This window comes from Belonocnema kinseyi, chromosome 5 (assembly GCF_010883055.1).
Source record: "Belonocnema kinseyi isolate 2016_QV_RU_SX_M_011 chromosome 5, B_treatae_v1, whole genome shotgun sequence".
NCBI lineage: Eukaryota > Metazoa > Arthropoda > Insecta > Hymenoptera > Cynipidae > Belonocnema > Belonocnema kinseyi.
The window spans coordinates 114,135,175-114,159,734 of NC_046661.1; the positions used below are offsets into that span (position 1 = coordinate 114,135,175).

Here is a 24,560-nt window from a genome sequence, read left to right on the forward strand (position 1 = left end):
ATCCCATCCACACACTACTCCTTTCCCCTGCCGAGTGAGTCACGCCTACCCCGAAAGGGAAATGGCTTAATGGTGTAATAATAATAATAATAATAATAATCTGTAAAATGGAAAACGGAATACCCATTCTGACCTCAATTTTGATATTTCGCCCATGTATTTACGAATGACAACTTTTCTCCCACAATTATGAATTGTTTGATGTCGTATTTCAACCACATAACCTTAATGGGTAAATACAATCCTGAAAGAGAGATTTTTCAAAAATGGTACGGTTCTTGTTTTAATCGAATTAGTTGAAAATATGTTGGCATTTTATGCACCTAAGATGGAGCAAACCGCCATAATGCGGTGTACCCATGGTGAACGGAATATCGGGGCGACTGGTCACTGAATGAAGCAACGGGAGGTCTAGAGTGTTATTTCTTCGATGATACTGTATAACATAATAAATCCAGGATCGAGCCCAGGATTTATATTAAGTGTCTACCATGCCTCACGCAACCTTCCTATTGTTAGAGATTAGGTTAAAAGAAAATCGGTTAATCCATGCAATTTCTGTGGAGCGTTTTAGTAATTTCTCAGATTCTACGACAAAAAATACTGAAGAAAGATGCTGCGTATTCTTGAATCCAGCGCTGTAGCCGCGGGGAGAGCTTAGGGGGTTTAACCCACCCCCTAAACTAAGTATGTTTATTATTTAATTCCATTTCCCCCCACTCTTTGTCTAAATATAAACCCGAAGCCTCTGCTTGAATCGGAAAAGTGCGAAATTGCAAGTTATTTCATTTTCAAGATTACACTTGAGTAATATGCAATTCGCACCCTTCTTTTCAGCAATTCCGTTTTTTTTTAAATTTCCAATCGAAAATTCTGCAATCATAGACATTTATCATTTCTCTGTCTTTTTTTTCTAGAATCTTTGTTTCAAATACAATTGCTTGCTTCACAATGAATGTGCTATGTTGCTCAGGATTAGTGCAATATTTTGTTTCAAACAGGATAGCTAAATTTTTAACCAAAGAGATTAATTATTATCAACTAAACGGATGAAGCTCAAGCGATCAATTTTCAACAAAACAGTCCCACATTCAACCAAATAGTTAAATATTCAACCAAAAAGATTATATGTTAACCAAGACGATTTGTTTATTACAAAACAAGACAAATTTTCAAATATATATTGTAAGTTTCTATACTAAAAAAAAGAAAAATTTTCAACCAAAAATCGAATAGTTAATTTTTTGTAAAAGAAGATTAATTTTCATTAAAAAAATACGAATGTGCAACAAAATATATACTTTTTAAACAAAATTGTTAAAGCTATGAGACCAAAAGGGCGAATTATCTTTAAAACGATTGGATTTTCAACCTGAAATTATAACATTTGAACAAAAAAGTTAATTTTCTACCAAGTAGTTAAATTTTCCAATGAATAGTTTGACTTTCAACTAAATAGTTGAATTTCATATCAAAATAGTTAAATTATAAACCAAAAGTATAAATTTTCAAAAATAAAGTTTATTTGCTACCGAATATTTTTATTTCCTACCAATTTTATATATTTTCAAGCCTAAAATACGAATCTTCACAAACCCGAATTTATTTTAACAAGAGTTCAACATTGAACCAAATAGTTGAATTTTCAAATAAAAAGATGAATATATTCAACGAAAAAGAATTTCTTAACCAAGAATATCCATTTACTACTAAAAAGAGTATTTTCAACGATATAGTTGTATTTTCAAATGATGAAAATAAATTTTTAAAAACTCAAATTTCGAAATAAAATTAGAGTTAAAAAAATTAATTCTCAATACCAAAAATGAAACGAATTTTCAAAACAAAAAAATCTTCAACAAGAGAAATGAAAATTAAGCTAAAATGAGGATTCAACTAAAATTAATTAAATTCATTGAAAATTAATGAAATTAATGATTATTGCTCTGTGAGAAAATATCTTGGTAAAAGAACTGAGGTGCGAGGGTTTTGTAAGAGTGAAGCTGGACTCGCCAGAAGTGTTGGCTGGAAAACTATCAAGCGTCACTGTACGGCTATCTTTTATGCCTCCCGCAGGGCTCGGAAGAAAGTATCCTTCCCAGAAATAGAATATATGAAAAAAAATATAAAAGTTTTGCTTCTTAATATTCATATCGCTGACACAATTGAAACAATACATAATATTCAAATGTATATCTGATCTTTCTTAAATTCCTTTAATTAATATGCATGGAAAGAATTTATGTTCTGATTATGTTGTCTATTGGTATTTATTGAGCAATGAACCGTGAAAAATGAATAAGAAAATAAAATGAATATAATACTTGATAATGGAATATTGTCTAATTAGAGTTTTAAAAAATAGAGCATTTAAAATTTGAAGGGATGAAAATTTTTTTATTCATAATTAAAAGAATTCAAAATTTAATTATTCAAGAGTCAAATCTAAAACAAATTTTATGAATTTAAATGCAAAAGGATTCAAATTTGACCATGTGAAATTATTAACCAAGTTGAATATTTCAAGGTAAAGTCATCTGAAATATAGTAATAATGAAAACAAATCTCACTTGAAACTTAAACAAATCCTAGATTCATCTACAAGTATGTAAAAAATTTAGTCACGAAGTATTGTCGCATCAGAACTTTTTTGTACTTAAACCTTAAAAATGTCTATTACTTTCAGGATACCTAATTGTTCAAGAATGAACAATGTTTAAAATGCCAATTCTACTATTCGAAATTCCAAAAATTCAATGTCAATTGCAAAGTTCGAACTTATAAATTAGGAGGCTTTTATAATTTAACGCTCACCGTAAAACTTTATAATTATAAAAGTGAAACTATTAAAAAATGAGGAAATCATTCCATTTTTTAATGGCAATTTTTTTAAACTGAACTTGCAAGGTAGAACTTTTTGGAACATTTTTCGAATACTATGTTTTTCATTTAAAAGTACATATTTTCTATTTCTAACGTCTCTGTACAATAATTTGCTTTTGAAGATGGATATTGTCTGCAATAAAGAAAAAAAAGTTTTCGTGGCTGAAATGAAGGTGAATTTATTTTTTAATTTTAGACAATTGTGTTTAATCAATGTTTACGGCGAATCATAAATTTTTTACTTCAATCAAAATTTATATTCGGACAATTTTAGAAGCTTTTAATTTGAAATATTCAATTCTGTTTTCAATTTCACCTCCTCCTTATCGGAATTATCTTAACTCTGAATTAGAAAAATTTCGGATGAAAACTTTAAATTTTGAAAGCTTGTATTAAACAATGGTGGAAAATTCATTTCCTTGGTGGACAATTAATTGGCTTCTTGGACATTTGTTTCTGCTGTTTTTGAAAATTTATTTATTCAACATGAAATATAACTACTCTATTTTTATTTACAAATGAATCGCTCACTGTTTAAAATTAATGCATTTCCATAAATAAATTTATAAATACATTTAGATTTATCATTTGATTTAAAAGTTCACCCATTTAACTGAAATTGCAATTATTCCACTTCTGGTGAAAATTGTATATCTTTTAGATAAATTGAATTTAATTGGTTGAAAAGGCATCTATTTGGTTGAATACTTATGTTTCTAACTGAATATTAATTCCTCATAGCTATTGATTGACAATTTATATTTTTTTGTTTAAAATTCAAATATTTGGTTTAATAATTAATTGAATTAAATTTTTATTCATTTAAGTTTATTCATCATTCTAGTTTAATTTTCATTTATACGATAAAGATTTTTATTTGGTTTAAAAATTCGTTTCATTTTTGTTTGAAAATTAATTTTTTAAACTCAAATTTGATTTATTTATTTATTCAGAGAAATCCACGGTAAAGTCCCTTTATTACAGAAAAGCCTTAAATCTTAACTAAAATAAAAATTTATAGCTATACGGTTGTTAAGACTATTAGCCCTGGCGAAAAAACTATTGAAATTATTCCATGATCTTCTATAGGGAATTTTAACGTAGAATCCGAATTTCAACAATTTAAAAGTTGATTTTTCTGTTTTTTCGAGTTTTTAAAAAGGGAACCGAATGGGGACCTAGTGTATAGAATCCGAATTTCAACAATTTAAAAGCTGACTTTGCTGTTTTTTTTCGAGTTTTTTTTAGAAAGGAACCGAATGGGGATCCAATGGGGTCTTTACGGGTATTTTGTAGAGACTCCATTCGGTTCCTTCGGTCCGCCATGGATAACAATAGTTAAAACTAAGCCTAAGCCGCCCTATTGTCTCTGAAATAAACACAGAAAAAACGAAAGATACAGTTTACGTCGATTCCAGTTGAAAGATTTACCGCAACTAAAAATAACCGTGCCGAATAAAATTTACATTAATCGAAGATAATTTCCAATTTTTAACCTTGCCAGGATAATCTTTCGCCTTATAAAAGCTCCATTTTTATTCAAGATGTAGCGAGAATCGCGATGCTGGCGCCATCTATCGTCGTTTAACTGCATTAAATTGGAGAGAATTTGGGATTCCCATCTGTCAGTTGTTTTTGCGCTTTTAGCTAAATGGTATTATAAATAAGTTCTAATTTGTCTACAATAGTGTAATTTGTTTCGGAGGAGATACTATATCAGTAAAAACAATTCTTTCTCTTTCTTCTGTTGCTTATTCTACATGTTTAACCGAAATTTGCTCACTTCAGCGTGATGCAGTAGACGAGATCAAAATCATTCTCCTAACCTGGGCGAAACTTTCTCTGAAATATATTTAATTTTTCACTGTTGCAAGTCTTAACTGCAAAAAATTTCAACTTTTGTTTTTTTTTGCGTTCTTTCAAATCTGGTGTCCTGATTTAGAACTCGAATTTAATCATACTTTGCTGTGTTCCCATGCTGCTAAGGACGCCGTAGTCGACGACAGCTTTTATTTCATCGTAGGATAAACTTTCGCCAAATAGCATGTAAACTTTAAAAGCTGGAAATTTTACATGCAACAAAACTTAACTTCAGTTTTTTCTGCGAATAATGTCCTTGAGAGCTGACATAAAATGCGCAGGAGCATTATCAAAATAGTCAATTGTATCACAATAGAGGTTAGCTTCTTTGCAGATTTTCGAAATTATTGAATTTTGACCGTAATTAGTGCGATCATATGAGATGTTGAACAATATACTACTTCTTGATGATCTCCCAGGTACACGCAAGATAATTTCTGACAGTAAAATAAGACTATCGATCGCATTATTCAAAATGTTGTATAAGAAGGTCAGATCCTTCAACTCAAATGCTCACATCTACGCATAGGCATGCTTAGCTGTCCACCCACGAAGCGGATGAAGCGGTTCTGTACGCGTTCGAGTCTGATTTATCCTATCATGGGCTGAGGTGACCAAATCATCGATGCGTATCCAAATGAGGTCTAACAATGGAAAAGTACAGTGTCATAAGGGTGAGTACACTTTTAAACTTTGAGACATTCCTAATGACAAAACTCAGGGACTTGAGTGTCATGTTTATGACGTCTGTGACCTGTTCCTCGTATGTTATCTTGAAGGAGAACCTCTCTAACATGTAAAACCCTCTGCAGCTCTTGGTCAGCGATTATGTAAACTTGTTCAAAGACTAGTTCTCTTCTTGAAAATGAGATTACTATACATTTTTTGATAATAAATTGTATCTCGTTCAATTTGTATCAAACCTGCCAGCGATCAAGATCATCCTGCAACTCATTACAATCCAAGCGGGAACGGATGACTTTTTAAAGTTTCAAATCGTTAGCATATAGTAAAAAAGGCAACACTTAATTGCAATATTAATTTCTTTAACATGTAGAATGAACAAGAGAGGCCCCAAGTGAGATCCCTAGGGCATGCTCGATGTTGCGTGCAAATCTTGAGAATAACGGTCTCTTCTGAGGATACATTAAAATCTATTGCTCAGATAGCTCGTGAGCCAGGAGAGCATGTTCGCGGAAACACCAAGAGCCCTAAGTTTTGCCACCAGAATGCCATCATCGACTTTATCGAATACCTTAGAAAAATCGGTGTAGATCGCATCAACTTGTTGATCGGCCTCAAGTTTGTTTGACAAATAGTACGTATACATACAAAGGTTTGTGTTCGTAGACCTCCCTTTTCTAAAGCCGTGCTGCTGATCTATAAGCACATTGACTGAAGCTAGTGATAGCTTATCATACACGATGCTCTAAGAATTTAGAAATTACACTAAGGATTGTTATTGGCATGTTATTCTTGACATCGTTTCGATTTCCATCTTTGTGGATAGGAATAATTATACCATTTTTCCAAACTGACGGAAAGTACCCGTTTTTATTTGGTTTATTTAATATGATTTGAAGCGGTTCGATTAGTGCGAGGCAGCATGATTTCCACCTACCTAGTTTCAGTGGGTGAAATAGTCACCCGTCGAGTGACTCCCATCTTCACCCTAGTGATCACTGAAAGGTTCACCCGAGTGAAGCCGAATACTCACCTAACGTCGTGGAACGGCTCCGAGTGCACCCAGGACCATAGGAAGATTGATAAAAAGAGAGATATTTCGGGTTTCACTTGTGTAAAAAACTACGAATTGTTTGCCGACGTTTCGTGAACATTGCAGTTCACATCTTCAGGGCTGACCTGAAACTGAGGTATCAGGTCATAACGTTCTTAGGTATACTTTCTACGATGCCTGTGATTGGCCAGAGTGCTCCACCGTGAGGACTGGTCGAACTTGATTGGTCAATCAAGTCTTTTTTAAAAAATCCGGGAGAACAGAAAGCCAAATCGGATTGGTATTATATCCATTATCCCTATTGATGTTATTAGGGTGTTTTAAGATTTCGATTGCTTCTCTATGTTTTCTTGGAAATTTGTTGTAGTTTTTTGCAATGACTGTTGTTTCATCAAATAAAATGTTATGTCCAGATTCGATATGATGTTCAGCTAGTGCTGATTGCGTGAAATGTTTTAGCCTGACTTTACTTTCATGTTCCTTGATACGTTGGCTCACCGCTCTCCCGGTTTCTCCAATATAGACTTTGCCATAAGGACAAGGGATTTTATATACTCCTGGATCGCTGAAGGGTGCCTTTCTATCTTCAGGGTTATTTAGTAGTTGTCCTAGTTTTGCAGGTGGTTTAAATATGGTTTGTATGTTCTGTTTTGTTGAAAATTCTTCCTATTTGTTCTGTGACACCTTGGATGTAGGGTAGGGTGGTGGTCATTTTTATCTCTCATTCTTTCGTAGGTTGTGGTGACTTTCTTTTTTGAGTGTGTTTTCTTATTGCTTTATCAATTTGTTTGTTTGTGTAGTCGTTCTGTATTAGGATTTGTTTAACGTTTTGTCATTCCTTTTGTAAGTTATCTTTATCTATTATGGAGACAGCTCTGTATACAAGGGAGTTGATGACCGATTGTTTTTGATATGGGTGATGGTGGGAGGTGGCATGTAAGTATCTGTTTGTATGCGTGGGTTTTCTGTAAACTTCATGTCCTAATGTGTTATCAGATTTTTGGTAAACTAATACGTCCAAGAAAAGCAATTTTCCGTTTTGTTCTATTTCCACGGTGAACTGGATATTAGGATGTAATTGATTGATAAAATTGAAAAACTTATTTAATTAATCTCGTCCATGTTGCCAGAGGACAAATGTGTCATCAACGTAACGGCACCAGAATTCCGGTTTAAGTTTGGCTTGGTTGAAGATTTTAGTTTCTAGATGTTCCATAAAGACATTGGCTATTACAGGTAAGATTGGGGATCCCATTGCTGCCCCTGAGGTTTGTTCGTAGAATTGGTTATTGAACGAGATGTAAGTATTATTGAGGCATTGTTTTATCAAAGGTACAAGCTCGGAAGGGAAGTTTGTGAAAGATTTAATAATATTAATTGTATCCGAGATTGATACTTTCGTAAAAAGAGATACTATGTCGAAACTCACTATGATGTCTTGGGGTTGAATGTGAATCTGCTGTATCTTTTTAATAAAGTAAAATGAGTTTTGGACGTAAGTGGTGGAGTTTCCTGTAAAAGGATTTAGTTTTGGAGCGAGGAAACGTGCTAGGTTGTAAGTTGGTGAGTTTATTGCGCTGACGATCGGTCTGAGTGGAATGTTTTCTTTGTGGATTTTTGGGAGCCCGTAAAGTTTTGGAGAGATGGGATTAGTAGGTATTAAGTTAGATATTGTTTGGCCGTCAAGTTTAGAGTCTTTGAGAAGAGTTTGTTTAACTGACTATTGTTTTTGTGGGGTTCTTTTTAAGTTTTTTGTATGTATCGTGAGTTAAAAGGTCCATGATTTTGTTGTTATAGTCTTCTTTATTCATTATTACTGTTGTGTTGCCTTTGTCCGCGAATAATATTATATCTTTATTTTGATTCAGTTCTTTAATTGCGGTTTTTTCCTGTTTTGTTAAGTTTGAGGATGGAACTTGAGCTTGGCGTAAAATGTTGGCCGTCCTGCGTCGTATGTCATTTGCTTTTTCGGGTGAAAGGGTGTATAATGTGGATTCTAAATTGATGATTATTTCTTCTTTTGGGATTTTGGATGGAGCTACAGCAAAATTATGTCCTTTAGATAAGGCTGAAATCATTTCATTGTTGAGAGGGTGGTCAGAGATGTTTTTCACTGTATTTGTTAGTTTAGTTTGCTTTACTGGAAGTAATTTGTCAAATTTTGTTTTTTGTTTTTGGGTGGAAAGGTCTTTAATCCATTGGGATTGGCCAAACGATATGCGGTCCTATGTGGACCAAATGTCAAATCTGAGGGTATTTGATAGGAAAAGGTGAAGTTTTAATAGTTTTTTAGAGGTAGTGTGCAGAAGAATTTTGATATGCTGTATTCTTTCTTTAACGAGAAGCAAACTTGTATTACGCAGAATCGATTTGTATATAGATGTTCCCAAATTATTTTTCAGTTGTAAGAATTTTGGGACTATTTTGTTGTCTCTGCACCGTTTCAAAAAAGCTAAGGATGTTAGTAGCTTACCTTGAGAAGTCCTGAGCTTACTAAAGGTGTTGGTTTTAGTAAGAATACTCTCCCCGTAGAGTTTCTTGATAATAGATTTTATGCTTTCACGATGATTCATTTTGATAAAAAAAGAGATATTTCGGGTTTTACTCGCGTAAAAAACTACGAATTGTTTGCCGACGTTTCGTGAACATTGCAGTTCACATCTTCAGGGCTGACCTGAAACTGAGGTATCAGGTCATGACGTTCTTATGTATACTTTCTACGATGCCTGTGATTGGCCAGAGCGCCCCACCGTGAGGACTGGTCGAACTTGATTAGCCAATCAAGTCTTTTTTTAAAATCTTTAAAATCTTTAAAAATCTTAAAACACCCTAATAACATCAATAGGGACAATGGATATAATACCAATCCGATTAGGCTTTCTGTTCTCCCGGATTTTAAAAAAAAGACTTGATTGGCCAATCAAGTATACCTGAGAACATCATGACCTGATACCTCAGTTTCAGGTCAGCCCTGAAGATGTGAACTGCAATGTTCACGAGACGTCGGCAAACAATTCGTAGTTTTTTACACGAGTGAAAACCGAAATATCTCTCTTTTTATCAAAATGAATCATCGTGAAAGCATAAAATCTATTAATAGGAAGATTGTTTGAGGCATGACAGCCACTCAATCTAAATCCTGGATTCGATTCTGAGTTTGCGATGTATACAGTATCGTCAAAAAAAACACTCTAGAACTCCCGTTGTTTCATTAAAAAATTAGCCGCCCCGATATTCCGTTCACTATGGGTACACTCATTGCGGCGGTTTGATCCTTCTCAGGCGCATAAAATGCATCGTTTTATTTGGCTGTATCACATGTCTTTAAGAGAATTTATATGAATCGGTATCGCACCCTGGTAGGTTGCCTTTGACAATCGCATTGAAATTGCACTTTTGCAATTCTAAAACAAAATAGAAACAGATTCGTGCAATAAGAGAATAATATTTAGAATATGCGTTGACCCTCAAAAATCCGGATTCAAATAAATGCCCATGAACTGATACTGGAAAAACCCAATACTATTTCAATTCCTACTTACATGGTGGACACGTTAGGTATTACCAAAAAGTATGAAACCCGACATAAGCGCCCGTAAGAATTATTACCGGGTTTTTGTTAAAAAACCAGATATTAAGTGCACATACAATTTTATTTTATAAAATTTTCAAAGTCCATTTTTAAAACCTCAAAACCGAATTATCAACGGCCGTTTCTAAGTTATGAGTGTTTCATAGATTTCGCCATTTTTGTGTAAACCGTCCCAACCAGTGGTGCCAGAACGCGGATATCTCTGGCATGCGCAGTAGTTATTCCCGTGTATTTTTAGGTTACGCAACGCCATGTGTCAATTTAAAAATACACAGGAATCATTACTGCGTACGTCAGAGATACCCGCGTTCTGACACCACTGCTTCCAACAGTTTCAACCATTTCTATTTATTCTTTAAGGCAAGTCACGAAATGCACGGATTTTCTAGGCGCGACACGCTTTTTCATAAATCATAATAAGAAAATAATTTGTTTCAATAATTTCTAGAAATATGTGAATAAAACGTGTATGTTCAAGTATATACTATCGGCGAGAAAATTCGAGTCCTCTGACTTTGACGTTGAATAAGTATGTGAAGAAAAAATGGTAGGTTAATGAAAGAGGTATCATTTTAAAGGTGCAAATGTTGTACGTTAATCAGTCGAAAAGTAATATTCCAAAAAATTATTTGTAACTAACAGATCTGAAAATCTGATGGAAAGAAAGGAAATTTGATTGCTTTTAAAAATAGTGAACATTGAAGCATAGTTTTTCATCGAAAACTTTGCAAAACATAAATAATTGTTCGTTTTTTGTGAATAAATATGCGACCGCACTATCTTTAGTCCTGATGAAGATAATAAATTGATTTAAATTGGACGTAGTTAGTTGAACTATCTGTAATAATTTACAATTTGAAGTAAGTATGTGGTTCTTGTTGCCTTCGTATAAATTCCTATACTTGAAATCAGTTTTTTTATATAGGAAAGCAAGTGCGAGAGCCCAGCGTGGTGTTTATATTTTCAGGGGATCCTCCTCAGTTTTCCTCAGCCCGACCTACCCAACTTGTGTCTCCGAGCCTCACTCTGGCCTTCAAACCCATTCCCTGTGGTGAGGAAAACCAAGGACGATCCCCTGAAAAAACGGCACCACGCTGGGCTCTTGTACTTGCTTTCCTATATAAAAAAATGACTTCAAATATCGCAATTTCTACGAAGACAACAAGAAGCATATACTTTCTTCAAATTGTAAATTGCTACAGATATTTCAACTAACTACCTCCAATTTAAATCACTCCATTATCTTTATTAGGACTGAAGATAGTACGGTCGCATATTTATTCACATAAAACGAACAATTATTTATATTTTGCAAATCTTTCGACGGCAATCTGTTTGGAAAGGTTTAATGTACCACCATGAATTGCTTCAGATTTTTCCTATTATTTTTCCAATAAAAAACTGTGCTTTAAAGTTCACTGTTTTTAAAAACTATCAAATTTCCTCACTTCATCAGATTTTCAAATCTGTAAGCTACAAATAATCTTTTGGAATATTACTTTTTCGCTCATTAACGTTCTTACATTTGCACCTTTAAAATGATACCTCTATCATTAACCTACCATTTTTTCTTCACATACTTATTCAAGGTCACAGCCAGAGAACTCGAATTTTCTCGCCGATAGTAGGTAACCTATAAAAAGCAAAACAAACATTTTAGCTCACCAAATTTTCTACAGATTTCAGTATTATTCCCGTAACTGTTAAAAAAACTAAACTTGCGTAAAAAAATTAATTAGTTTGACTGATTTTATGTGTTTTTATCTTTAAGGAGGAGAATCTGCGTTTTTATCTTATTTTTATTTTTTTATTTTGAATGAGGGTGAAAATTATGCGTTAATATTTATTAAATATTAACGCTAAATTATTCAACTTTTTCTTTGTAAAATTCACTATTTGGTTAAAAAATTCGTCTTTTCTGTCAAAAAATTAATCTTCTTGGTAGGAAATTCATTTTTTTAGTTGAAATTTTAACTATTGGGCTCAAGATTAACGTTTTTGATAAAATAAAATATTGAGCAACGAGTGGGCAATCGGTGGTCCTGCACGAGTTGTTCATACTTTTTTTGTTATAAGTGCGTAAGAGGGGGTGGTGGGGGCAGGGAAAGAGGGCTTTGGGGAGGGGGGAGTTCCTCGACAGAAGAAATGATTTACAAAGAATAAACAGAAAGTAATTCAATTAATAATAGAAAGATTCCAGAATTTCTACTTATTCTTTTTAATACCAATAGTTGGCGGCAGCGTTGATTGGCTTGAAGGAATATATTTTATCCGTGAAAAAATAATCAAGGATATCAATGAAACGAAGTTTAGCACACTGCAGTAATGATTTGGTGAGGAATTTAGAATTTCACGATTGCTAAACAGACTTGCAAAGTAGAATTTCTTACGCACGTATTATAAAAAAAAGATATTTCGGGTCCCAATCGTGTAAAAAACTACGAATTTTGCCGAAGTTCCGTGAAAATTTCAGTGAACTTCTTCAGGGCTGACCTGAATCTGAGGTATCAGGTTATGTCGTTCTTATGTATACTCTTTACGATGCCTGTAATTGGCCAGAGCGCTGCTCCGTGGAGATCGGGCGATGGCTGATTGGCCAATCAAGTCTTTCTTTTTTAACGCGGAAAACCAAATCGGATTGGTATCACATCCACTGTCCCTATTGATATTATTAGGGTGTTTTAAGATTTCAAATGCTTCTCTATGTTTTCTTAGAAAGATATTGTGTGTTTTTGCAATGAATGTTGTTTTGCCAAATAAAATGTTATGTCCTGTTTCGATATGATGTTCAGCTAGTGCTGATTGCGTGAAATGTTTTAGTTTGACTTTAGTCTCATGTTCCTTTATGCGTTGGCTCACTGCTCTTCCGGTTTCTTCAACATAGACTTTGCCACTAGAACAAGGGATTTTATATACTCCTGGATCATTGAGGGATGCCTTTTTGTCTTTGGGTTATTTAGTTATAGGACAACCAAGTTGTCCTATTTTTGCAGGTGGATTAAATATGGTTTGAGTGTTGTGTTTGTTGAGAATTCTTCCTATTTGTTATGTAACACCTAGGATGTAGGGTAGGGTGGTGGTCGTTTTTTTCTCTCTCTCTTTCGTAGGCTCTGTTGACTTGTTTTTTCAGTGTATTTTCTTATTGCTTTATCAATGGAGACAGCTCTGTATACAAGGGAGTTGATGAACGATTGTTTTTGAGATGGGTGATGGTAGGAGGAGACATGTAGGTATTTGTTTGTATAGGTGGGTTTACTGTGAAATTCATGTCCTAATGTGTTATCACATCTTTTGTCAATTAATACTAGGCAGTCTGATAAGTCCCTGAAAAATGAAACACGGAGACGCTTTTTGGCCGAAAAGTACTCGATCGGAAGGTCTCCAAAATACGCCTCAGTTTCAGCAATGAGCTCCTCATTCGAGTAAAAACGCTTACCGGTGAGCCATCTCTTCAGTTTAGGGAACAAGTAATAGTCGCTGGGGGCCAGGTCTGGTGAATACGGTGGCTGAGGAACCAATTCGAAGCCGATTTCATGCAATTTTGCTTGTGCAACTAAGCATGAATGAACAGGCGCATTGTCGTGATGATAAAGCGGTTTTTTCTTCTTCAAATGCGGTCGTTTTTCGGCGATTTCGATTTTCAATCAATCCAATAATGATAAATTGTATGCTCCGGTTATGGTTTTACCTTTTTCAATATAGTCCACGAATATTATGCCATGTGCATCCCAAAATACGGAGGCCATAACCTTTCCGACCCATTGTTGCGTTTTTGGACGCTTCGGAGCACTTTGGCCCGGTGGAACCCACTGTTTTGCCTGTTGCGTTGACTCAGGAGTCTAGTAGTGGATCCAGGTTTCATCCATGGTTATGAATCGGCGCAAAAACTCGGTCGGCTTACGCGAAAATAATGAATGCACGATATTGCCCACACGTTCCAATGATATGCTTACAGCATTAGCTACCTCTCTCAATTACATTTTGGGATCATTCAACATCATATCATGGAGTTTTTCGACATTTTCTGGTGTAGTGACCTCTTTTGGGCGCCCAGATCGTTCAGCATCAACTGTGCTCGTACGGCCACAACGAAACTCGGTAAGCCACTTATGAATCGTTCCAATCGACGGCGCAGAGTCCGGGTAATACTTACCCAGCTTGGCCTTGGTCGCGGATATCGTTTTCTTGCGAAGATAATAGTGTTTGATCAAAACTCGAAACTCAGATTTTTCCATTTAAAAAAAAACTCGGAGGTTAGTCGCTTCTCAAAGCTGTAACTTGTAAATGCGTAAACATAAATGGCTGAAGTTTTGACAGGCGTCATTTGAAGGATCAAGCTCGACGAAAATGGTTCACATTAGTGAATACTAATGCCGTCTCTTAGAATTTTCAGGTACTTATCAGACTGCCTAGTACATCCAAGAAAGGAAAATTTCCATTTTGTTCAATTTTTATGGTGAACTGGACATTAGGATTTAATCGATTGAGCCGGACAAACGCAGACTGACTTGAGGAATTTCAACAGGCCCCTTAGGCGCTGAAATCAGCTGAGACTGAGTGTTTAGCCTTTAGCCCTTGAGACCCTTTAGCCTTCTGAAATATTACAGTATATACAAATATACAGGAGGGTCGCAAATGGAGTTGTAACTCCAGCACCCTTCCTCAACTACATAGTTGCGATACTGTTTATCTTAAATTCAACAATGTTCTTACTTCAAAGCAAACTTTAGTTGCTTATAAAAAATCTAATGTTTGTCGCAAGAAACTAACTCAAAATTGAATATATCATGCATAAAACTTTAGGTAAAAGAAAATATCTGACTGGAAAAAAAATGATTTTAAAAAACAGACCTTTTACCAGAGCAGAAAACCTTTGAACATAAAATCAAGTCATTAATATCCTTTTATTATATTATTCTCACTTTATTGTGGAAATGCTAAAAAAAACGTAGTTCCCTTTTGCACTTTATCCCCTTTCTTTTGAAAAACACATGTGCCATTCGGGTGGTACACCTTTGGTATTTCTTTCGGAACTCTTGAGCTTCAAAAATTCATTGCCCTTTTGTAGCTCTATTGTATTTAGGTTATGAACTGCATTCTTCTCTTGTGTAGGAAACAAGTCTTGTGTAGAAACAAGCCTTCTACTGGTTCTGATTTCTTCAGGTGGCCCTTTCTTAATCCTTTAAGTTTGTTGGCTATAACAGCAGAGAGACCTTTGTTACATAAGTCCTTGTCCCTTTGAATGTTAAGTGTCGCTGCCCGGGACGTTTCCAGAGAGGTCGCTGCTAAATTTTATTTTCATTTTCAAACGGCTCGTTTATTGCTGCACATGCCCTTTCAATTTTCCCTGACCCTGATGTTTCTATCCTTGATTCGTATAAATCCGGAGATAACGTTGCCGTAACCATCACTTTATTGTTCTTAATATTTATGATACTGCAACCGTTATCCTGGAAGATTACTTAATGATCCTTTTGAGCCAACTTTTTCACTGAAAGCAAATTTGACCAAAGTCTAGGTACATAGAGAACATCCGTCACTTTCACTGTTATAATTTTGTCATTGTTCACAATGCACTTTATTGTTCCTGATTCTGATCGTTGAATTTAAAGAAGTTCGCCGTCATCTGCTAAACGCTTCAAGCCTTTCTTCATTGGTTCGATGTCTGTTAAACAATCTTTTGAGTGCACCCTTTTGAGTTTCTTGTTGCTCCCGAGTCTACAATCCAGGTATTTCTCTTGCCCCTTGTAGTTTTTCACTCCATAAGTGGCCTTGTAGATTTCTCGTAAATTATCAAGATTTGTATTTGCTTTTGTTACATAACATGTCTCATTTTAACCTTCCGTAACCTTATTTTCCTCGCTTTGCCCAGCTTGCCATGCTTGATACTAGCTGTTGACTGTGCACCCTCATCGCAGTTTCATTTTAACCACTAAAGTCTTCAGCTCCTTTGTGTCTTTTAAATTCGTCAATCACCTTCCCTGTAACGAAACTGGCTGTAATATCACTTTCGGGCCTACTTTCCAAGCTGGTAATCAAAGTGCTATAGGAATTTGACAAACTGCTCAGTAGCATTGCAGCTACTAGATTGTCCTTAAGTTGCTTCCCAAGAGCCGTTAATTTGTTTAAAAGATTCAAAATCTCTGTGATGTGATCTTCCATGTTTCCTCCTTCAGACAACGTTAACCTGCATCGACTGATGTATACACACATACATTGTATCCTTAATTTGCTTCAAGTGTGCACTAAAAAGAACACCTGATGTACACAAACACACTTTCCACTTTATACTAAACCAAACTCTTTGATCTCTGGGCCTATAACTTGCTGAGTGAAACTAAATCAGAGATAAAAATATGCACAGAAAGAGATTAGGTTTAGTGTAGAAAAAGAAATAAACTCCGTTTTTACACTTTACTTTATTCTAAGACTGACCGAAATGCTGCAAGAGACAGTCAAACACAGACTGACTTGAGGAATGGCAACAGGCCCCTTAGACGCTTAAATCAGCGGAGACTCAGTGGTTATAGGACTCCTTCCAGATTTTCGAAATATCACAATATATACAAATATACAGGAGTGTCGCAAATAAAGTTGTAATTCCTACATAACGGAACCAATATTTTGGTTTAATCTTGGCTTGGCTGAAGATTTGAGTTTCTAGATGTTCCATAAAGATATTGGCTATTACAGGTGAGCTTGGGGATCCCATTTTTGCGCCTGAGGTTTGTTCATAGAATTGGTTATTGAAAAAGAAGTACAGTACAAGGCCAATAACTTTCCCACTTGGGGGCTGTAGGGGTGGAAAATTTCAGGAATTGCGAACTTATCGGCCGCCCCCTCTAGTAGCATGAAATTAGGTGCATGCATACGTAAATCATGGGCGCAAATCATAAGCAAAATAGCACACGTAGTGGGAGAACCACAATTAGTGTGCGTGCCGTACGCGTGGCGACGTTTTATGGCGAGTGTACACTTATCGGACGGTAAGTTGTCGGACTTGTACTGTAAGTATTATTGAGACGGTGTTCTCTCAAAGGTATGAGCTCGGAAGGGAAGTTTGTGAAAGATTTAATAATATCCCAGTGGGTACCGGGACGTCCTAAAGACGTCCTTAGAATGTACCTCTATGTCATATGATTTTATGTCTTGAAGACATCCTTTGGATGTTTTCATGTCTTTAAAAGGTCCTTAGGACGTCCTTAAGGCGTTCGCCGAAAGACGTATATAGGACAGGTTTAGGACTTGTGTGCCCACTGGGACCAATTGTATCAGAGATTGATACTTTCGAAAAAAGAGATACTCTGTTGAAACTCTCTATGATGTCTTGGGGTTAAATGTGAATCTGTTGTATCTTTTTGGTAGAGTCAAATGAGTTTTGAGCGTGAGTGATAGAGTTTACTGTAAAAGGATTTAGTTTTGTAGCGAGGAAGTGTGCTAGATTGTAAGTTAGTGAGTTCATTGCGCTGACGATCGGTTTGAGTGGAATGTTATCTTTGTTGATTTTTGGAAGCCCGTAAAGTTTTAGAGAGATGGGATTAGTAAGTATTAATTTATATATTGTTTCGCTGTCAAGTTTAAAGTCTTTGATGAAGGGTTTTTGTTTTACTGCGTATTTTGTTTTTGTACGGTCCTTTTTAAGTTTTGTGTATGTATCGTCAGTTAGAAGGTTCATGGTTTTGTTGTTATAGAGTCTTCTTTATTCATTATTACTGTTGTGTTGCCTTTGTCTGCAGGTAATATTATAACGTCTTTATTCCGATTGGGTCATCATATCGAAACAGGACATAACATTTTATTTGACAAGAAAACAGTCAGTGCAAAAACACACAATATCTTTTGAAAAAAATTTAGAGAAGGAATTGAAATCTTAAAACACCCTAATAACATCAATAGGGATAATGGATATAATACCAATCCAATTTGGCTTTCCGTCTTCCCGGGTTAAAAATCACAGGCATCGTAGAGAGTATACATAATAATAACAGACATTATACCTTAGTTTCAGGTCAGCCCTGAAGAAATGAACAAATGAACTGCAATGTTCACAAACGTCGGCAAAATTCGTAATTTTTTACACGAGGGAAACCCGAAATATCTCTTGTTATCAAAATGAATCATCGTGAAAGGATTAAATCTATTATTAACTTTTTTGTTAAAAATTTATATTTTTGAGTTAAAACATTTAAATATTTAATAGAACATTAATCTCTTTCGATAAAAAATAATCGTTTTTTGATTAAAATACTGTTATTTGGTCGAAAACAAAATTCAACTGTTTCTGATTTAAAATTAAAATCTGTTTCGCTTGAAATATCAATTATGCATTTACATTTTGAGTTGATAATTGATCTTTTTCTGGTGAAAATGTAGAAATTTGGTACAAAACACTTGATTGATAACTTAAGTTAAATTGCAAACATTCTTTAAATTAATAAAACATCTCTTGCATTACGTTGTTATCGATTAACATAAAAGCACACAAAAGTTATTCCAACAAGTGAAGTTATTGGTAAAACAGAAAATAATCGATAGATTCTTTTTATAAATATAAAAATACTTAAAGATTTTAAAGCAATATTTCACTTTTATTGTCATGTTTTGCAATATGACAATTATTTCCAAACATACAATATTATCGAAATTATGATGTTAAAAACATTGTGTTTATTCAACAAAGATCAATTGTATACAAAAACCAAAGGCTCGAAAGAAAATGCATCATAGTAATTATTTAGCTAATTAAATTTATAAGCATAATATTACTAACAAAATTATTATCTTCATATTTTAACAGTTTTAAGAAACGCATCTAATTGTTTATTAACTTAAAATATATTGTGAATTGTTAACATTAAAAGATTTTAATTGAATATGAAAAATTATAATCATTATAAAAAATGCGCACTTCTTCCTGTCAGAAATGATTATTTTTATATTTATTGTAATTAATATGAATAGAAAAAAATGTTTACTGCTGATCTAAAATACTTTTGTTCTATTGAATTAAAAATTAAAGAATTCTAACTTTCTGATTTTCACCCAATTAGAATTTCGTTTATGAGAGTTTTTGCATAATTTTCTGTTTGTTGTTGTTTTTTTAAAGTAAAGCTGCTCCTATATTGGATTTAATTTTAAAAGCTTCCCCTAATAATTTTCATTAGAGTGTTGAATTTTTCCTAATTTGTATGCTGGTTAAATATTCATATTAATTAAATAGTAAATAAATTGAAAATAAACTTACAGCAGAGGCCGGAATATCTGTTGGAATAAGACATTCCGTAGTTATAACAAGCAGGTTGTCCAGATTGATAAGGTTGATACCCTAGAACGTTTCCACTATAGAAATATCAAAAATAAATTAATTTTAATGGCTATTTGTGACTGTAATTTATTAAGAGTTAACTGAATTTTAACATTTCGATACGTGAAATGTACCAATATTCTTTGATAAATTCGCAACTGATAATATATTGTTCTGGTGTGAAAAACCGGAAAATCAAACAGAGAAAGAGCTTATTCTCATACAAATGAATAATCAGAAATTTAATGCACATGAAATTCAATCTAATTTCTATATGGCACATTGATTTTCAGAAATTTATTACTCACCTTGGCCCATAATTGCAGACATAATTTTTGGTGTAACCTCGAGCCGGGTCGTAGTAAAAAGAATACCCACAACCAATAAGGAAAGTGTCACTCCAGACAAGCTGAAAATAAAATAAAAACAAAATTCTTTTAATCCAATCATTAAAGAGTTCATGGCGTCATTTTCTATTAATATCTCGAAACTATCTTAAGCTACTGTTTTTAGCTAAATTTGAAATTAAAAATTAAATTTTTTCTGTACAAGAAGCATAACACAGAATCGAATTAGCGAAAGTTAGTCAAAATACATTTTTTAAACTAGAATATTAAAAAAAAAATGACATCTTAACCATATAAGAAGTCAAATTTAAAAGCAATATTTATTAATTTGTGACGTTGACTTAGCTACGAAAAATATTTGTTTATAAAATCGATTAAGATTAAAAACGACATTCTCAATATCTAAATTAACCTAGAAAACTTATACATTTTACTCGGTTAAAAATTGAAGATTTTATGATATCAGCGACGAAATATTCTTAATTTTTACAGACTTCTAATACTCAGAAAGTTTCAGCTCAAAAATGTTCGACAATAATATTCAGAGGCCAAAGAGATTCTTTTTAATTATAATTAAGCAGATAATTCCTCGAGAAATTCAGCTGAAAATATGAGACTTATATACCAGGTTTTTAAGAAACTTGATAATTTTTAAATTGCAATTATACTTTGTAGTTTTTTTGCGAACATTTTAAAAAAATGGAATGAATTATTTTTAAATGTCCATCAAGAACCGATTGCGAATAAATAATGTTCGTTTACAATTGTTTCTAAAACTCTTTCATTCATTAATTTCCAATTTTCAGGATATTTTACATGCGGTTAATTTATATCATCCTCTTACAATCTGTACATTTATTTTTAATGTACTTTAGGAATAAAAATAAATAAATTGAATCCTAGGGCGCTAAAAAATATTAATTCTAAATTTCTTGACTGAACAGAAATGCTTAAGCAATAAAATAACATTTTTTTGAAAAAAATTTAACGTCAATCTTTTGTTTAAATCTGAATAATATTCCCAAACGCATTAGTTTTGTAAATTTTACCGAATTTTAATTTTTTATCTGTGAGAAGATCATATTTTAAAAATAACGTTTAGTAGCTCTGTATTGCAGGATATGTACTCAAATCCTGAAAAATCATTCCCCGAAGATTGCAGGCTTTTTTCCAGGAATACTTTTTCATATTACGGTCCATTAAAATATTTTGCATTCTTCAAAACAATCGATTCGGAATATGTACAAAATCTTGCAAGTTTATTGTAAATAATGTTTTTTTTTAGTTTCCAAGGATTAAATTGAAATGTTTAATTTAGAAAAGCTTTGGAACATTATATTACAAGATACTTTTAAACATATTAGCACCATCGATTAATTAAATAATGCTAAAAACAGAATTAATCATTTCTTAAATTTCTCTTTTAAGTCTACGAATTTAAATAATAATTCAAACAAATTCTTCTGTTATCTCCTTATACCTATAATGCAATTCACTTTTACGTAAAAGTTTATGTTTCAACTGGAATAGTGAAATTTTCAGTAAACAAAAAACGAATTTTCAACAAAATAACTGATTTTCTAACTGCAGCAACGAATTTTTTATTAAAGTTACGAATCTTCAACCCAGAAAATTAATTTTTAACAAAAGAGTTTAACTTTGAACTAACTCATTAAATTGGTATACCAAAAAATAAGAGTTCTGAATTAAAAATATAGTGTTTGGTATTTCAACCAAAAAATATGTTTATTTTTTGTTGAACGTAAGTTGAATTTTAAACTGATAAAGATTTTTCAGTCAAGTTTTTTAGTCAAGAGAGAAAAAATTTCAAACAAAATATTGAACCTTTAATTAGAAAGGTTAATATTGTCTACCAAAAAGAATATTTTTTTAACCAAATTTAATCATTTTCAACCAGATGCTTCAATTTTTTAAAATAAATATAATACTTAAATTATCAGTTAAAAAAATAATAACTTCAAACCAAGAAACCGAACTTTCAACAAAATATTTAATCACAGTAATATAAAGATACTTTGACGCTTTTACAAATAAATAACACTGAACAATATGAGTTTTGCTAATAAGATAGCACCTAATGTTTCCGAAGTAATTTTTCGTGATGAACACGAATCTGAGTTCAAAAACTTCCAATCACGTGAATTTTTTGAGAAAATAGGGTTTGCAACCCCTAAAAACGTTGTTTTTAGCCATTTTTGAATTTTTTTAGAGCTGAACCATGACGTGTTACAAACATCGTTAACATCAGCAATTAAAGGCTAAAACAAACCCTTTTAAGTAAGCTGTATGCCATATTAATCGCAAACGCCCTCAGAGCGGGTGGTATGTTTCTATTTATGGGTGGAGCAAGAAAATGAAAATAGAAAGGATTTTAACATACACCCACGACTAGGCATAATAAAATGTGCAGTGCTTTTAAAGGTTTTAAGGGTCGCTGATTACGAATATACAGTTAGGCTTTAAAAATTCAAAATGGCGGATCTAATAGGGTGGACCATTTTTTCAAAATTTGATCGTATTCGCTTGAAAGTCGTTACTCGGGGTTTTTAATAGTCGCTGATTACGAATATGCAGTTACATCACAAAAATTCAAAATGGCGGATCCAATATGGTGGACGATTTTTTTAATTCATGCGGTTTGGCTTGAATAATGGCAGTTTTCATTTTCTTCATCCACCCCTAAACAAAAACACACCATAATCAGCGACCCTCAAAACCTTTAAACGCACTGCAAGTTTTATTATTCCTGGGCGTTGGTGAAAGTATGTTAAAAGACTTTCTGTTTTCATTTTCTTTCTCCACCCCTAGGCAAAAACACACCCCCGCTCTAAGGGCGCATGCTATTAATTTGGCATACGATTCATTTGAAAATGCTTGTTTCAGCATTTAATTTCTGATTTTAGCGAAGTTTATAGCACGTCATGGTTCAGCTCTAAAATTTTTCAAATATGGCTAAATACCCCGTTTTTCGGGGTATCAATCACTATTTTATCAAAAACGTGACGTGATGGGAAGTTTTGGAATACAGATTCGTGTTCAGCACGAATTATCGTTGTAAGCAGTGTAACTAGTGTGGAAAAAACCCCATTTGGCCCTATTACAAGTCGGGCACTAATCGGGGGCTAGTCGGGTTATTAATTTTGACAAAGTAACTAGTTGGGGACTAATCGGGGACTAGTTGGGCTTTTTGTTGTCAAAATGTGTGATTGTAGACTTTAAGATAATGACACTTATTCTTAAGATTTCATTGGAGATTTATATAATATTTGTTTGCTTAAGAAATAAATTTAAAGAAATTACTTAAGAAGATTTAGAAACATTTCAAATGATAGTCCAATATTTTGTAAAAGAATGTAGAAGATTCTGAAACAGTAACTCTCAATTTTGTAATATTTAAAAATTTTATTTATTAAAATTGAGATTTTTAAAGATTTCGAAATCAAGATTTCTCCGAAAAGGCTAGAAGATTTTTTATATTACAACATTAGAATATTTAAAATGATTTCGAAACACTCCAAAAGATTAAAAAAATTGTGAAAAAATAATCCGAATTGTTTTAAAATAGACGGAGAAGTTAAAATAATGTTAACTTAAAACGAATGGTAGATTTTCAAGATTTCGAAATAACATTTGGAAGTTTTTTAAACATTTTGAAAGGCTTAAAGATGGAAAAATTAATTTTGAAAAGAAAATGTAAAAAGATCATAAAATATGATATAAACGTCTAAAAATGGTTAAAAACGAAGAAAACTATAATTTGTCTACAATTTCGTTTTCTTGACTGAAAATTCTTTCCGGTTAGATATTAATGTAAACCCTTAGGGGACACATTATGAATAAAGAGGAAATATTTGGTTTAATATTAAAATCTTATTTTGGCCGAGGATTCAGAAATATGTTTAAAAAGGATATTTTTGGACGAATTTTTAAAAATTGTATCTACTTGGTTAAAAGTTAAACTGCATTGTTGAAAATTCACTTGCTCGGTTGAAGATTTTTAATTTTAGTTTAAAATTCATCTCCTTGATTGAAAATGTAACTATTTGTTAAGAATCCGTCTTTTTCAGAAAATTAATTTTCTTGGTTGAAAATTCATCTTTCTGGTTGAAGATCCCACTATTTTCTTCAAAATCCGTTTTTTAAAGGATGAATTCAACTATTTTTTTTTTATTTTAGATCGAATCCATTTGAAATCAGGAAGGTACTACACTTGAAGTTGCACAATCTCTCAAGGACGCAACATGTTGTTTTTTTAAAGGAAATTCGGTTATACGTGTTTTTGCGATTTGTGAAAAAAAAATTTTACGGTGTTATGCGTTTTAAATTTTTAGCTTTGTTTTTCACACAAAAAAAAATTTGTGTTAAAAAGTAACAAAATGACGGCGGTTTTTCTGAAAATACTGAAAGTTGATTTTGTCAAAAAATCGTCACTTATATTTTTTGCCAGTTTTTTGTTGTATTTGTACTGGCATGAAGAAAATACCTTGTGAGGTTTATGCGGGTTAAATAACTTTTGTGGCTACGAGGATTTTTTGTCATAAAATGGACTTCTCGCATTTTTCTTGCAAAAAACAATAGATGCGAAAAAATTTTGAGAAAATATTTTGCAGTTAAGAGTGTTTGACGAAAAGTTCTTTTACTCATTTATGCTATCTTGCACCATTTCCAAGAAAACACACCAAATTTTAATGTTTATTAACAAAAAACTTCTCGTCACTCTTGGATTATGGAAATACACACTATTTTTGTTCAATATTTATGAAAAATATATATTCGTACAAGGAAAAATTCCTGCGAGTTTTACGTGGGCTACAA

General features: G+C 33.1%; 1 protein-coding gene across 1 annotated transcript in view; it reads right to left on the reverse strand.

Annotated features, from left to right (window-relative positions):
* The window catches only part of LOC117173200 (venom allergen 5.02-like), a 39,508-nt gene that overhangs the window by 7,668 nt on the left and 7,280 nt on the right, over positions 1-24,560 (reverse strand). Inside the window, exons 5-6 of the mRNA XM_033361627.1 lie at positions 19,686-19,786; positions 19,318-19,412 (exon numbers count right to left, since the gene is read on the reverse strand). Coding sequence (XP_033217518.1) covers positions 19,318-19,412; positions 19,686-19,786 — 196 coding nt within the window. The remainder of the gene's footprint in view (positions 1-19,317; positions 19,413-19,685; positions 19,787-24,560) is intronic.